The sequence below is a fragment of the Eremothecium gossypii genome, chromosome II (assembly GCF_000091025.4).
Source record: "Eremothecium gossypii ATCC 10895 chromosome II, complete sequence".
Classification (NCBI taxonomy): Eukaryota; Fungi; Ascomycota; class Saccharomycetes; order Saccharomycetales; family Saccharomycetaceae; genus Eremothecium; species Eremothecium gossypii.
This window is the reverse complement of record NC_005783.5, coordinates 408249-424090: the sequence shown is the minus strand read 5'-3', so window position 1 is coordinate 424090 and position 15842 is coordinate 408249. Positions and strand designations below refer to the sequence as shown.

General features: G+C 53.3%; 8 protein-coding genes across 8 annotated transcripts; 4 read left to right on the top strand and 4 right to left on the bottom strand.

The window, feature by feature from the left end:
• Positions 1-15: 15 nt before the first annotated feature.
• CUE2 (Cue2p) lies at positions 16-1323 on the top strand (the record flags this gene model as incomplete). Its single annotated transcript, NM_208315.2, has 1 exon — positions 16-1323. One exon carries the CDS (start codon positions 16-18, stop codon positions 1321-1323), a length of 1308 nt encoding a protein of 435 aa, NP_982962.2.
• A 207-nt stretch (positions 1324-1530) lies between these two features.
• MIF2 (Mif2p) lies at positions 1531-3249 on the top strand (the record flags this gene model as incomplete). Its single annotated transcript, NM_208314.2, has 1 exon — positions 1531-3249. One exon carries the CDS (start codon positions 1531-1533, stop codon positions 3247-3249), a length of 1719 nt encoding a protein of 572 aa, NP_982961.1.
• Positions 3250-3479: 230 nt separating this feature from the next.
• Positions 3480-6392, bottom strand: STE20 (mitogen-activated protein kinase kinase kinase kinase STE20; the record flags this gene model as incomplete). Its single annotated transcript, NM_208313.2, has 1 exon — positions 3480-6392. The coding sequence occupies one exon, from the start codon at positions 6390-6392 to the stop codon at positions 3480-3482; it is 2913 nt and encodes a 970-aa protein (NP_982960.2).
• Positions 6393-7106: 714 nt separating this feature from the next.
• Positions 7107-11381, bottom strand: UFD4 (putative ubiquitin-protein ligase UFD4; the record flags this gene model as incomplete). The annotated part of the gene is made up of 1 exon (NM_208312.2): positions 7107-11381. The coding sequence occupies one exon, from the start codon at positions 11379-11381 to the stop codon at positions 7107-7109; it is 4275 nt and encodes a 1424-aa protein (NP_982959.2).
• A 257-nt stretch (positions 11382-11638) lies between these two features.
• Positions 11639-12349, top strand: MRT4 (mRNA turnover protein MRT4; the record flags this gene model as incomplete). Its single annotated transcript, NM_208311.1, has 1 exon — positions 11639-12349. One exon carries the CDS (start codon positions 11639-11641, stop codon positions 12347-12349), a length of 711 nt encoding a protein of 236 aa, NP_982958.1.
• A 58-nt stretch (positions 12350-12407) lies between these two features.
• SHU1 (Shu1p) lies at positions 12408-12899 on the bottom strand (the record flags this gene model as incomplete). Its single annotated transcript, NM_208310.1, has 1 exon — positions 12408-12899. The coding sequence occupies one exon, from the start codon at positions 12897-12899 to the stop codon at positions 12408-12410; it is 492 nt and encodes a 163-aa protein (NP_982957.1).
• A 131-nt stretch (positions 12900-13030) lies between these two features.
• Positions 13031-14206, top strand: MRP4 (mitochondrial 37S ribosomal protein uS2m; the record flags this gene model as incomplete). Its single annotated transcript, NM_208309.2, has 1 exon — positions 13031-14206. One exon carries the CDS (start codon positions 13031-13033, stop codon positions 14204-14206), a length of 1176 nt encoding a protein of 391 aa, NP_982956.2.
• A 192-nt stretch (positions 14207-14398) lies between these two features.
• On the bottom strand, positions 14399-15640 carry AGOS_ABR009W (TLC domain-containing protein; the record flags this gene model as incomplete). Its single annotated transcript, NM_208308.1, has 1 exon — positions 14399-15640. One exon carries the CDS (start codon positions 15638-15640, stop codon positions 14399-14401), a length of 1242 nt encoding a protein of 413 aa, NP_982955.1.
• Positions 15641-15842: the final 202 nt, after the last annotated feature.

Genomic DNA, 15842 nt, shown 5'->3' with positions numbered 1-15842 from the left:
TGTGACTAGCGAGAGATGTCTCCGGATGAAGCTGTTCAGTTCCTGCAAGAGCTGTTCCCGGACCGGACTGCGAGCGTACTCGCGCAGGTGCTCCGTAACGCAAACGGAGACGTCGACACTGCGTGCGCCATGCTAGTGGAGCGCGAGCAGGCGACCGCTGGCAAGGCTGAACAGGGCCGACAATGGAATTTGGCATCTCTAATGGAGATGTTCCCTAAAATCTCATCTGCTGACATTGAACAAACGTACGACGCTTGCGATGGGGACACCGACCTTGCGGCGATGAGCCTGTTGAACTTCCAGGGACTGTCAGGCGAAGATGCCAGAATGCAGGCAGAATACGAGCGAATCGTTCGGCAGCAGCCAGACGTAGCCGGGAGACCGGACTCGTGGCAGGACCTGCGCCGGAAGGTAGCGGACATTGTCAAATACACCGGCGTGAAGGAGGGCCAGGCCAAGGCAGCCTTCTTCAAGAACTCGTGCAACGCCCCCGCTGCCGTTGCAGACATCATTTCCTCCGGCGTGGCGCGCAGCGAGAGCACCGAGCAGCAGTCGCCTGTGCCCGCAGCAGTCGCTGTTCCTGGCGGAAGAGTGCAGGCGCGAGCCGGCCTCGCACACACCGTCACCTACTCGAGTCGGCCACGCCCACCCGCGGAAGCCCACGCCGCGAGTGACGGCCTCGCGATGCAGCGCGCGCGGTACGTGTATTCCCCCGGAAGTCCCGAGGCCATCGAACTCGCCGAGCTTGTCAGGGCCAACATCCAGCTTGCGAGCCTCAGCCGCGAGCTGCTGCAGTCCGCCCTCGAGTACTATGCCGGGGACGTCACCAGAACTATAGAGACCGCAGCCTTTATAATAGGCGCCCGGCCGGCCCTGCGCGAGCCCAAACGGCGCCCGGCCACCACCCGGAAGGTCTCGCAGCCCCGCAGGCCGAAGCGCCCCGCGCCCCCAGAGCTTCGCAACTCTCTCTTCTCGAGTACGGAGGCGTACAACCGGGCACTGGAACTGGCGCGCGCTGTCCACAGCTCCTGGCGCATCGACCTGCACGGCTTCCTTGTGGACGACGCCGAAGCGCTGTCCGAGTACGTGCTAGCGAGCTGGTGGCAACGCGAACGCGAGCTGCGCGAGCTGCACTGCCAAAGAATGTCCCAAAGCCTCGCACTGAATATGCCGCCGCTGACCGTTGTCACTGGCAGGGGCCTACATAGCGTTGGCGGCGTTTCTCGTGTGCGCGTGCGCATTCAAAGGTTACTTGATAAGCAGCACTATGTATATGACGAAGAGCCATCCTATTTCATTGTAAAGGGTAGGAGGCCAAAGTAAAGACTGTAGTGTACCATATGATGGCAAATTGGGTGTTGCATCGGCATTCCTACAACGCAGATCGCGTGGTTTAGCTGTCGAGCTTTCGCGTTGTTTACGCGAAGAGGTGAGTTTTTAGCGTATCCAACTTTTGCATCTACAGCACAAAGTATTCAAAACTGTGAAGGAGCGAAGGACGTGGGCGCTAGAGTAAGCAGGCGGTTCGAGATGGATTACATGAACCTGGGTATCACATCCAGGAAGACTGGTCTTCGTGTGAAGCAGAGCATCAGGCGGGATGAACACAGTATGGAGAACGTCGATGATTTCTTCGCCGAGGATGATGAGAGCACGGTCAGCTCGCGCAGACAGAGTAGGAGGACGTCGCTGTTGAGCGACCTGAAACCGCATCTTTCCGGGGCTGGCGCGGCGCATTTGTTCCTGGATGAAGACGGCTTTCGGATACCCTCTTCGGCGCCGCAGCCGCGGAAACAGGCCGCGTGGAGCCAGAGGCGCCAAACGGAGACAGAGCTCGACGAGTACCCCCCCTTGGACCCCGGGCTGCCGCCGATCGAAGATGCGTTTGAGGAAGAACCGGTGGCTGCCGGTAAGTACACAGGGAACGGCACGCCGCCGTACGGTACCAAGTACGCGACCAGGTACGACATCCCGCGCGAGGAAGACTCAGATGTAGAGGAGTCGACAATCAGACTGACGCCCACGAAGCCAACTGACGACGACTATCGGGACGTCCCAGGCCTGGTGGACGATAATGAGACGACCAGGGACAACACCTCCTTCAACACCTCCGAGCATGCGCTGCTAGAAGATGAGATGGAGGATGATTATGAGGTCGACAGCGCAGATGAGGAAGATGGCGAGTACGTAGATGCGGTCTCCAGGGCGGAGGACAGCAGTGCAAGTGAACACGATGACTCCGACGATTCTTCTGCTTCGGATGCAGATGACGCGGGGTTGAGCAGACAGAACCAGCGCAGCAAGAACGGCTACATGGGCGATTCAGATTCAGAGGTGCTAGATTCCGACGAAGAGTATATACAACAGCAGGCGAAACAGCTGCTACCCAGCGGGTTAGACGGCGGAAGGAGCACGGGCATCAGAAGATCTAAGCGTGTACGAGTGCCACCACTCGACTACTGGCGCAATGAAAAGGTTGTTTACAAGAGAAAGTCAGATAAACCAGTCTTAGAAATTGACAAAATCATAACTTATGACCAGGAGGAAGAGGAGGACGAGGAGGAGGTGCGACCCAAGAAAAAGAATCCCAAGACCAAGGCTCGGCCGTACAACTATATACCGACTGGGCGGCCGAGAGGAAGGCCTCGCAAAAACGCACCGCAGCCTGCCACGAATAATAATGAGCCAAATAGAGACCTCCTGCTGAAGCTCGAAAATGGGGAAATCTCCAATGGAGAATGGCTCAAGCACGGTATTCTAAAGGGCACCGTAAATATCTCTGCAGACAAGAAGGGGAATGAGATCGTTGCATTCGCGCCAGGACTCTCACAGTCCGAGCAGGTCCAGGAATCGGAAGACGAGAAGTTTACTCTTGCAGTAATGTTTGACAAATACAGGGAGATGTTTGCTAGTGGCATGTTGATACTCCCAGTCGATGGCATGAAAAGCGTGAGTGATTCATACAATGCATTCATTACGTTTTACGTTGTCCAAGGAATTGTTGAAGTCACGTTATCGGAAAATAAGTTTATCTGTACAGAAGGTTCTTCGTTCCAGGTTCCAGCTTTCAACACTTACGCTTTCCAGAATGCCGGCCATAATGAAGCAAAACTATTTTTTGTTCAGGTTACTGTACCTGAAAACTTTGATGGTAGCAATGGGGCTGCCGTGGATCTGCAGGAGACTTCCTCTAGAAGAACCACTGGCCACAGTCTATCGTCTAGTGACATGAGTTTAACTACTCCATAGCAACTCGTCACAATTTCGATTTTCACATAATATATACGCGGAACGCCCCGCCGAGAGGAATCCTCCGCTTAAATATTGGGAAAAAAGCACTTATGAAGAAGATGAATAACATGCATTATGGTCTATTCCTATATAATAATATCTAAGGTCAATTGCATCAACAACAAAAAGAAAGTGCCTGTCATCGGAACATATATGTTTATCTGTACTTTGACAAGGGTAAAACTCAGTCAGTCAGTTCGATTGTCGTCAGAGTCGGCGTCCATTTTTTCCGCAAGCTTCTTCATCCTAGCTAGTTTAACTAGCGGCGCTAAAGAAGCATTTGCCTCTGCAACCTCTACAATAAACTTATCGTATAGTAATTCCATTGCCGTTGCTCTATCGTTCGGGCTGACTTGTAAACACCAACTTAAAAATCTTTTTAATACAGGGCTTAGACTATCAGCATCTTTTAACTTGGGAGTACCATTTGTAGCAATTAAATACAAAGCCCTCAAAGGTGTCTCATTTAGATATGGCGGCTCCCCTTCAATCATCTCAATAATCATGATACCTAGTGACCAGATATCAACTTTTGGACCATACTCCTTTCTCGATACAACTTCTGGAGCCATCCAGTACGGTGTACCAACCATTGTTGTCCTCTTTAAATTAGTTTCATTGATCTGAGCACAGAATCCAAAATCAGTCAACTTAATATTACCATCCATAGACAATAATATATTGTCCGATTTTATATCCCTATGGATAACACCCTTAGAATGCAAGAAATGCAAACCCCTTAAAGTCTCTCTTGATACTGCGGCTATCTGTCCCTCAGTCAATATACAATGTGTTACGACATCAGTGAGAGAGCCGCCCTCCATATACTCCATTATTACCCACAAATCCCCTTTCAGTAGGTAAGAATCGATGAAATTAACAATATTGTTGTGCCTACTACCTTTCATAACCAAAATTTCATTAATTATCAGCTCTTTCTTCGGCTGTTTCTCCAAATTCATTTGTTTAATGGCAACAGAGGCGTTAGTCCCAATTTCATATGCAGTGTAAACACCACCCGAAGCACCTTGACCAATCTTCACCAAATTACGATAGATTTTGCTTGGATCGCCAGGTGAACATATCTCAGCCAATTTGGCTTGTAATTTTTGATTCCTCCTTCTCTTTTCTTCCCTCTTTCTTTCTAGAGCCAGTTGCCCTTGTTTAGCGGAACTGTGCTCTCTCTCGCGCTCCCTTTCAAGATCCCTTAGTGGGGGATCCTTTTCAATCGGTGGAGGAGGTGTCGGAACAGCAGGAAGAGAAGGGGGTATGGATTTTGATGGGGCAGAAACGGGATTTTCTGCTGGCTTGATGTAAGGAATATTAGCTGTTGACCCGGGCTGTGTAATAGGCGCCGATGCAGCAGCTGCCGACGGGATAGGCGGCAACTGCTGTTTATTCTTATTGAGGGTAGCTTTCCGTGCAAGTGAGAAGAACCCTGATGATTGGTTAGAAAAACGTTGGTTCTTCGGTGTGGCGGTGGCTGACTGTGAATCGTATGCTAATGGGGATGTAAAATCTGTTTTTGGTGCTGCGCCACCCGGTGGCCTTGGTGCAGGACGACTCGGAATAAATTTCTCGTCGTGTTGCGGATCATGAAAGCCCATGGGTGATTGAAGCATTGGCGAATGGTATGCGCTGTTATAGGCTTCGTGACTACCCTCGAACCTCGTAATAGAAGACAGAGAAGGTGTCTTGAAGGAAGGTGAGCTAGACAACTCGCATGCGTTGGTACTGCTGACATTAAATGTTTTAAAAACCTTATCTTCTCCACTAGTTCCTGTAACATCTTGATAAAACTTTACAATATCCATCACTGCTTGAGGATGTTGCTGCTGTTCTTTTTTGGATATACCACTCGATGCTAATAGCCTTTCCCATTCTTCTGGCAACCCTGTATATTCACCCGTTCTCGAGTCGACGCCAACGTGATGGACATGTGTCGCGTTGTATGGGGTAGAGATCTTCATAGCAGTACCCGATCTTCGTTTCTCGCCTTGAGAATTTCTCCGTATATTCTGTACAAACGAAGACAGCACCACCTTCATGCGCCCACCTCTCGACTTTCTTTGTTCCATGCTAGATGCAGAAGAAGTAGATGTACGCGGAAGAGATAGTTCTGCTAGATTAGCTGAATTCCTAGATTTTCTGGTGCCGGAAAAAGGAGACTGTACAGCCCGAAAGGGAGATTTGGCCGGCAAAACTGGCAGCGCGGGAGCAGAAGCTTGTGTATGCACAAATCCATTGGGTAGTCCCGTGGCAGGCGGCGGCGAGCGCATGGATTCCCCGGTTGAGGCACGTCCGCCGTTCAAGTTCGCATTGGTATCAGAACTCGCGTTCTCAAATGAGGTTTCTCGGACCGATGAGGACCGCTCGTCGCCAGAGGACATGAGGTCGTTTAGCGGTGACTCGTAGTTGTCCGCGTAACAATGGAGGGCTTGTGCTACAACGTTCTTTTCGGGCGTTATGATCGTCGTCGAAAGCTTGCGGCTCCCGCTACTCGGCGAAGAGGAGCTGTACCTGGTGTCAGAATACTCATCCAGGTAGTGCGATGTAGACTCGGCAGACCGCCCAGATGCGCGGATCGTGGAGTTGGTCACGTCGCCCACGGGCGTGACATCGATCCCACTACGCGGCTCCGCAACCACCTCTTCTACATCCCAGCTGTCCTGGTCCTGCCCGGAGACACGCTCCGCCCCCGCGGGCGCCTGCTCCTCCGTGCTGCAGCCGCGCCGCGAGCCTGTCTCCTGCGTGTCGCCGCTCTCCCGCGGGTCCGAGGAGCTATTGCTCGTCACCGAGGACGTTGACACACGCGTGAACTGGATGGGGTCGTCCAGCGAGGCAGTGTGCTGCAGCATTTCGCTCACGTCCGTGCTGGCGGACTCCGATTGCCGCGGGTCCATCGACTTGTAGCCCTCCAGGTCCTGCAGGTGCGCGTGCCCCTCCTCCGGCAACACCTGCACGTTGAGCACTCCCGGCCCTCGCGGCAGCTCCACCTGCCCCTCGTCTTTGAGCAGCGTTGCATCCCCGCCCCCGCCCATATGCGAGAGCGGCGCCAGCGCCCCCTGTAGGGTTTCGTTCGCTCCGGATACCTTGGACATTGCTAGCCTTGCTGCCGTAGCGCTCCCTGCTTGTCAATACCTGCTTGTACTCGCGCGCAACTCTCGATGCCGCGATGCTGCTGTGGCTACTGCTAAAGCCCTTGCTGCACCTCTGGTTTGTGTAGCAGTTGGCTGACCAGCTTCTCGACTTCCGATATCAGTGCACTATTTCTGCTCCCGGGTAATACCAGATCACGTGACGGTAGCTTTGCGGCTCACACGGGCAATAAACAAACAGTGCACGCGCTTCGCAGTGTAGATAACCGATCCACCGAAACCTAAGCCTTTTCTTAGCCGCGTAATATGTTGGGTGTGGCCACAACTCCTTCAATTAAGCGTAAAGCGGTGAAGCCTTTTGCCTTGCTGGGCTCTTGTATTGAGGTCGTGGGTTTCGTTTCCGTGTAATGATGTCTAGCAAGCTACGGAAAATTGTGGTGTACCAGCTATTTCTTTTATAGCCAACTACAGGGGTCCTGGTCCTGGCGCCCAGCCAGCACTATAGGGTGGTGCTAGTAGGTAATCGTCAGATTGCACGAAGCGTGCCCAAAGGGCGGGGTAGAAACTATGGATAGTGTAGTTGCAGCCCAGTCTAAAAGTGCACGTAAATTGGTTGCTGGCGGCGTGGCTGAACGGGCATGCAGCCTAGCGGCGGCCAGCGCACGCAGCGATAATGCTATGCACAGAGATCGGATGTGTAGATATATGCGTACGTAGTCAGGAGAGCAGGAACGCGCCCGAGCCCTCGTGGATGGCGTGGACGATGCGGGCGCGAAGGACCTCGCGGGAGCTGTACTTCGGCAGCTTGAGGTAGTTGGCACAGGTCATGACACTGGGCAGGTACTGGTCCGGGGAGAGGTCGCCCTCGGGGTGCTTGAGGACGACGGTGAGATGTGGCTTGAGGTTTTTGAAGCCGCCGACGGGCAGCTTGGGCGAGCCAGTGAGGAACTGCAGGAAGAGGCGCCTGTGATGCTGGTCGAAGGCGGCCATGACCGCGATCAGGTCGTGCAGGGTGGGGGAGTCCATGCTGTAGCCGTGGTCTGCGGTGATGTACGAGTACAGCGTCTCGACGGACCAGTCCTCCTCGACCCTGCCGTAGAGCTCGGACAGCTCGTCAGGGGTCAGGACAAGCAGCGAGGAGTATGGGAAGGCGCGCGAGAAGCCCTCCATGAAGGCACGCAGCTGCTGTCTGACGCCCGAGCCGAGGAACGCATCGAGCACCCGTGCCACATAGAGTTCTGCGTTTGCGGCGGTGACCGGGGTGTTGGCGCCGCCCTCGACGAGGTCAAAGTCGTAACCGGGGACAGTGAACGAGAGCGCCATCGACTCCAGATCGGGCCAGTTGCGCGGCTCGCGGACAAAAGCCAGCGATTTGGCAAGCTGGGGGTCGATGAGCCTTAGGGACTCCAGGAGCTTGGCGGGATGCGCGAAGTCCAGCTCCTCACGGCGGGCCGCGGTGTGCATGAGATCGAAGAAAACCCTATTAAAGCGGAAGTCGAGGATGCGATTGTCCAGCATGGAGCGAGCAACGAACGTGCCTAGGTGTGTGAAGAGCTCGTAGATCTTGGCCCCGTTCCGCTTTGGAGAAAGGGGGGCAGGGAACAACAGGCCGTCCAAGAAGTCGTCGCCTGGTACGCTGCTTCCATGCCACATACCCAGGGATTTCCGGGCAAATTCCTTCGAGACGGACGCGTAGAATTCTAGAGTTGGTCCCATACCTATGCCCACCTCGTCTTGGTACTCAATTTCCAGCACGCTTGGGCTCGATCCATACTTGGACAAAATCTTCAATGCGCTCAGAAACATATTCTCCCTAGAAATACGGAGTTTGTGTCTTGTTGGTCGGCCAAGCTGCTGAAGCTGGTCATCACTTGATGAATACTTCTCGTTTTCGGTCCGCTCCTTCCACAGTTGAATCAGCCTGCCATAGCCGAAGGACGTGTTCTGCAAAAAGAACATTCTAACGTCCAGCGGGAATAGGAAAAAGTAATGCCTCGTGATATGCAACGCCCACCTAGGCAGGGCCCCGCTTGCGACAATCAGAGGTTCTTCTAATTGCCGGGAAAGCTTAACGGTGAGTTTCGGGTTAACGAAAAGACTGCTGTCCTCGACAATGTTATAGCAGCAAGACAACAAATCTAGAATACCGTCTATAGGCTTCAGTTCTTCGCTGTCAAAAACATGTTCAGGATACAAGCGCGTAATGTCGGGATCATCATTTTCCTCATATACCCTTTTGTACTTTATGACTTGTACTTCACTCCAAATCTGAGTTGGGCTTCTCTTCGCATTAGACATGTACTTGAAAATAGAGCCGAAAATTGTCTCTGATGAGCTTATTATCTCATCGCCAGCCTGGAATTGAAAATTCATTGTCTTAACATCATCCGAAGCGGCAATTGAATTTGAAAGCGGCAATATGGAATTTAAAAAACGGGATTGCGCTACCCGGTGCTTTAAAAATTCATTCAATGTCTTATAAGACGAGATGCAATGAATGTTAACCATTAGCGACGACATCATTGGGGGTATATTGTCCTTCTTTAAGTCACCAATATATTCTAGTTTCAGTTTCATCTGCTTGCCCAGCGACGCTGCGCGACTTTCGGTTGTGCCACAGTCAATGATCTCAAAGGACTCCAGTTTGGTTAAAGCGGACTGCAAGGTCTTCACTAACAACTCCAGTCTATCAGAAAAAACCTGAATAAATGCAGTCCTACAACTAGAGGACTTGGACGGATGCAATTTGATCAACCTGCAAATGCCGTCAGAAAGACCAGTAGATATAAATTCAAATCCTGAAATGGTGAAGTTGTCTCTGAAGATCATATCTCGAACAGCAGTCCAAGTGCGTGTCCAATATTCGGGAGAGTCCTCGGAGCGATCCACCGAGTGCAAAAATGAAACCAGTTCTTCTATTTCCCTCAATTCATTGATGACCGATTCGTCGTTAGAAGATAGGCCTTCGACTAGTGTCTGGCACAGCTGCCACAGCTTCTTTTCAACGTATTGCGTTGTTAGTGGACGAAACACAGCAAATTTAATTTTCTTGGGTTTCACCTGGTCTGGCACATCGACTTCGCCAAACTCCATATCGTAGTCATCTTCATCACTTGAGATTCCACTCGTACTATGCGTAACATCATCGCCGTCGTCAGGGTCCTCCGAGATGTCAAACGGCTCACTGCCTTCATCTATTCCCTTCGGGTCATGGGTCTGCTGCAAGTAGCTATACAAAGACCTCAGAATCTCAAATGTTCCCTCCCTTCTTAGAGCCGGTAGAACGTTTTGGGAGCACTTGGCGATCATTATGGTAGAAACTGATAACAAGCCAATGAGCAACCCCCCCGTGACCAACTTATCACCCTTATCCTGCTCGTACGCCGACTTATTCTGGGTAATGCTCGAAGATAGAAGACCAATTAGCTGCTTGTCGACGTAGGACGAATTGGAACTCATAATAGAAGCAATTCTAGCTAGAGAGATCAGGATGTACCGACGGATGTCGAAGTCCACAGTATTCAAATATATCTCAATGAGAAAAGGCATCAGCTGCCCCACAAGCGTGATGTATTCTTCAGATATGGCCACCGCCTGTGGATCATCGCGGTGGTCTATAGACAGGACCTGCTCCTCTTCAATGGGCAGCAGCAATGCCAGGAAGCGAGATATGCTAGCCAAGAGCTGTTTCGGAACAAACATCAGAGTTTCATGCAGAGACGAGGTGGAGTTCTTCTTGTACTCACTGAAACAGCCCCACAACATGCTGGACAGATCGCACGAGTCGATGATCTGCTTGCGTATCTTCGGACTCGTGGTGGCCAGCTGCGATAGAATGTCGATCGAGCGGAGCTTCCCGTCCAGATCTATGTCGGAAGAAGACACCACGCCGACCACTCGCCTTATGATCTCAAGATCTATGAGCGACTCCAGCTCCGCACGCGAGGACGCGCCGAGCGCACCGCAGATGGAGTACAGCGCGTTCAGCATCTTTGTCAGAATCACCTGGTCCTTGTTGTTGACCAGCACGCCCTTGAGTAGCGGGAAAAACGCCTCGATGTTCTTGAAGTCGCAGGCCTTCGCCCGCGCACACGAGTTCGCCACGATCGTGGTCGCCTTCCGCTGCGCGTGCACCGTGAAGAAGTCCACGTACTGCAGGCACTCCACCAGACTGCCCGACTCCAGGATCTCCTTTCCCAGCAGGCGCGAGATGTACTCCAGTGTCTCCAGCACCTGCTCGGCCAGATCGATGTAGCTGATCTCCGCCAGCTTCTTCCGCAGCGTCGGGATCACGTCCTTCTCCACCGCGCTCGACACCATCTCTGGGTTCATCTCGAACATGTTGTACAGACACCGGCACGCAATCAGCTGCAGCTGCAGCTCCCCCTGCAGGCGCTCGTCGCGCAGCACGTCGATGATCGCCAGCAACAACTCCCCCTGCGGCACCACCCGCTCTGCGGCAAGCGGGTTCAGCATCAGCAGCTGCTCGTTGATCTCCCGCAGCGACTCCGCGGCCACGTACGGGTCCTCTGCCGCCGCCACCACGTTCGCCACCAGCGTCTGCATCCGCCCGTGTTCGCCACGCGCGCCCCCGCCCATCCCGAACATCTGCCGGTACTCCGGAAACACCTCCGCCAGGTTCACCCGCCGCGCCCCGCCGTCCTCGCCCGCCCGCCGCGCCTCCAGCCCCTGCGCCAGCGTACCCAGCAGCTCCTGCAGCGACGACACCCATCGGTCGGGCCTTCCGCCCGGCCCGCGCCCCACAGCCTCTGTGTCTTCCCGCTCCTCCTCCTCCGCGTCCTCCTCCGCGTCCTCGTCCCCGTACTCATTGTAGTAGTTAGAGTAGTCCCCCTCCTCCTCTGGGTACGAGTACTCCGCGTTGCTGTCGTCGTCTCCGGATTCCTGGCTGTCCAGTTGCGTCTCCCCGAAGTCCTCCATCCCGCTGACGGCGTAGTCCCCGTCCTGGTCGTACTCCTCGTCCCCTCGATTCATTGTCAATCCTTGCGCTCCGCTGCAACGATCTGTCTACTACCGCCGCCTACTTCTATCCGCCCGCGAACACTGATACACAGAGTGGGTTGCTCCAGCCTTCTCCGGGCCGCACCATCCCTCCACCTGCGGGTCCACGTATGTGATGATCCCAAAAAGTAATATCCGGTTGAAGCTTAAAGCGCTTTAAATTGTGGAAAATTTTTCAGTGAAACAGTGTTAGCGCATCTCATCTCATCTCATCACGCCGCTGGACCAGGATGCCTAGATCAAAACGTTCCAAGCTGGTGACGCTGGCGCAGACCGAGAAGAAGGGCCGGGAGAACAAGGAGCGGATTTTCGATGAGGTGCGGCAGGCGTTGGACACGTACAGATACGTGTGGGTGCTACGACTAGAGGATGTGCGGACGCCCGTGCTGCAGGAGATCCGCAGCGCGTGGGCAGGGTCGAAGCTGATAATGGGCCGGCGCAAGGTGCTGGAGAAGGCGCTCGGCGGGACGCGGGAGACGGAGTACAAGGAGAACGTGAGCGGGCTGGTCAAGCAGTGCGAAGGCATGTGCGGGCTGCTATTCACGGACGAGACGCCGGAGACGGTGACGGCGTACTTCCGGGAGTACCGCAAGGCGGACTACTCGCGCGCGAAGTCGCGGGCGCCGCTGCGGGTAGAGATCCCTGCGGGCGTGGTGTACTCGCGCGGCGGGCAGGTGCCGGCGGAGGACGACGTGCCAATGGTGCACTCGCTGGAGCCGACGCTGCGCAACAAGTTCAAGATGCCAACGCGGATCCAGAACGGCAAGATCACGCTGGAGCAGCCATACCTGGTGTGCGAGGCTGGGGAGACGCTGGACGTGCGGCAGGCGCTGATCCTCAAGCAGTTCGGCGTCGCGGCTGCGGAGTTCCGCGTGAAGCTGGCCGCGTACTACGACGGCGAGGCCGCTGCAGTGGAGGAGGTGCGCATTAATATGGAGTGAGCGCTGCGGCGCGGACATGTGTATGTCTAGTGTACATTATAGATAGAGTAATTTGATGTCACGTGAAAAGACGCCAGTGCGCCTCGAGCTGCTGCAGCTGCGCATGCGGCGCGCCGTGCGCGACGAACCGCACGGCCGCGCCGTGGCGCACCCGGACGCGGAACGCGGTGTTGTAGATGAGGCTGGCTAGCCTCACCTGGTCCGCGTCGAGCTCGCCGCCGGCGCCCAGCAGCTGCTCCAGCCCGTAGACGACCAGCGTGCGGTACTCGGGCGCCTCGTCCACCTCCAGCTTGGTCAGGTACATATAGAGATACTGGAGCTTGTCCAGGAACATCACCCCGACGTTCTGCCTGCTATTGGCGACCGCCTGCGGGGAAGGGAACTCGAACGGCGATGCGGGGAGCTCCTCTTCGAAGTAGCGGCGCGCGTCCTGGCCGAGGACGAAGACGAGCGCCTTGGCATCGTCCTCCACAACCAGCTGCAACAGCGCACGTTCCATCTGGCACGCGGACCGGGGCGGTGGCGGGGCCTCTGGCATTCGTGAGTTCATCAAGGTCAAGAAGAGCTTCGTTTGTCGCGACTATCTCTGAAAAATTTTTGGTATATCCTGTCGCATCGTGAGAACCCCGTTGGACATACGAAGAAGGCTACTAGGATCGGGTCCGGAGGGTCTAGAACGCCATGTCATTAAGATACTCGACTAGGGCAGCTATTCTGAGGAGCATTGTGCACCGCCACGTGGGTGCGCGGTTGCAGTCTACTGTTGGTGCTGTCCCCGAGGCAGATGAGCCTGCTCCGCAGAGCCAGGACCAGCATCTAACTTCCCCTCAGATGAGGGGGCTTATGCATGAACTAGCCAACTACCCCGTGGAGGACTTTGAGCAGCTGACGAAGGTGAGCAGGCCTTTGACGACCAAAGAAAAGCAACTGGATGAGCGGCTGGAAGACTTTCTGCGCCGGTTTGGTGTGGAGAACCAGGTGCTGAAGCCGCTAGAGGAGAACAAGAGCGTTGCGGCAACGCCGTTCACGCTCGCTGGGGGGTACAGCCGGTACCCGTACCTAGCACAGACGTCGGCCGACGAGCCGTACTCAAAACAGGAGCTGTTTGTGCGGCAGATGGAGCACGCCAGCCACACGGCCAAGCTAGGCGCTGAGATCAAAGAGGTCTACTTCCCGCACACCGATATTAGCAACCCGCCCGCGATAGAAAAACTTTCGATCAGCAAGCTGGCCGCCGCAGGTGTGCATCTGGGGCAGTCGACGTCGTTGTGGCGCTCCTCCACTCAACCATACATCTACGGCTCTTACAAGGGCATCCACATCATTGATCTAAACCAGACGCTGTTTCACCTGAAGAGAGCTGCGAAGGTCGTTGAGGGTGTTGCGGAGAATGGTGGCCTGATCTTGTTTTTGGGTACCAGAGAAGGGCAGAAACCAGCTTTACGGCGGGCTGCAGAGAGGGTGCGTGGCTGTTATGTCGCCTCGAAATGGATACCGGGGACCTTGACAAACCCAATTGAAATATCCAGTGTCTGGGGCAGGCATGAAGTTGACTTCGAGGGCAATCCAACTGGCAGGGAATTGACAGAAGAAGAGAACATCAGCATCATAAAGCCGGACTTAATTATTGTTTTGAACCCAACAGAAAACAGGAACGCGTTGAGAGAGGCTATGCAGGCTAGAGTGCCAACTATTGGGATCATTGACACCGACTCAGAGCCTTCAATGGTCACATACCCGGTCCCTGGTAACGACGATTCGCTACGTTCTGTAAGTTTACTTGTAAGCATCCTGGCTAAGGCCGGTGAGCGTGGTCTGGCGAACCGCAAGGAAAAGCTGGCAGCACTATCGGAGTGATTGCCTGCTCTGCCTGAGTAAATAGACCTGTATATATTCTAGTAGTGTAATGGCGGTGGAACACGCAGTCGGAAGATGTTAGAACTATCATTTTTGTGCTTTTACTCCTGCATTACGAAATCCCATGGCAAGCCGTAATCGATATGCTATACATTCAATACATAAACACGAAGTGCCAATGACAATGCCAATTTATTGGTTCTTTTTCTTATCAGTCTCATCCGATGAGTCATCCAGCTCCTCTTCATTATCTTCGGACTCACTGTCGCTTCTCTCATCCTTTTGGACACCTTGGAAGAGCATGCGGTATAAAATACGGAATATTAGGGCAAGCCAATAGAGATTAACAAGATGCAACGCAAATATTAAACCAAAAACAATCGGCAAAGCGATCCAACTTTTGTATTGCTCGGTAGCGAAGTTCAATGTGTAGTCACCCACGGTACGGAACTCTGTCAACACAGACCAGAGGATCTTAATATTAACGTAGTGTCTCAGATAGACCCAGGACGACACAAATAGAAGAAATAACGGAGCTGTGAACGAAGACTCCATGTAATTGAAAATCTTTGAAAGGGCTAGGAAAAAATCCGATACATCCATGGTGATGTACACTGCCAGGCCCATCTTTGTGAAGTGGAAAACGTATGATAATGAAATTAGCGCCAAGGTGACAATATGGTGAAAGACAAGTTCCCTGAAGTCCTTTCTTGGCTTCTCTAGTTGCAAAACCAGGATACACGCCTGTTGCGCCCAGAAAGCTGCTTGGCCGAGGTAGAAGATTTTATAATAGTACTCGTTGGTGAGGTCTGGATAAGTCTTGTACATTTCTGCTGTCTTGAATAACCACAGATCGGTACGGTACATCACAAACAACCCAAAGGGACCAGAAAGACCATAGTAGAACGTGGAATAAGCTTGCTCCATCATACGCTTGACCTTGTGTGGCTTGGTGACACCGAGCCGGAACGTCAATGGGCGCAACACCATCTCCATCATAAATTCGCGCAGAAAGGTGAAGAATACCATGTAGTAGAACACAAAGCACATGTCTTTGACACCTTTCCCGTACATGTTCGTGTTGCCAACTCTATAAGATATCGCAACGAACATATGAAGTGGGTTACTCTCTGTCCTGTTGCCGGAAGCAAAATAACAGCTATAAATCAGAAACAGGATAATCAGAGGAGTCAGCCACGCGTGACGATAATTCAGCTCTCTATACGATAGCCACAGCTTGTAGTAGATGTCGATATCCGTCTTCGATGCTCCAGAAAGTGCCCGCAACCGCGCCCTCGCGGCAATCTTGGATTCTTTCGATTCAGACATCGTGGATAGCCCAGGCACTTTTGTATCACCAAGACCAATGTTCCCCACAGAGGAACTCCGCTTCCGGGAGAGCGATGGTGGCTTCAATAACGAATTTTCAGCCATTTTCTAGCGGTATGTTGCTGTGACTTGTTGATCTACCTCAAATCAAAGTTCGGTAATAACGCCGTGAACGCTGAGTATTAAAATATCGACGAGGACCGTTCTTCAGCAGTAGAGCTTTAAGCGCAATAATCTCTATCAGGAAATAAGCTCTATTCTGCGAGTAGTTGTGATGAATGTCCTAAGTGAACGATGGGAGAACCGT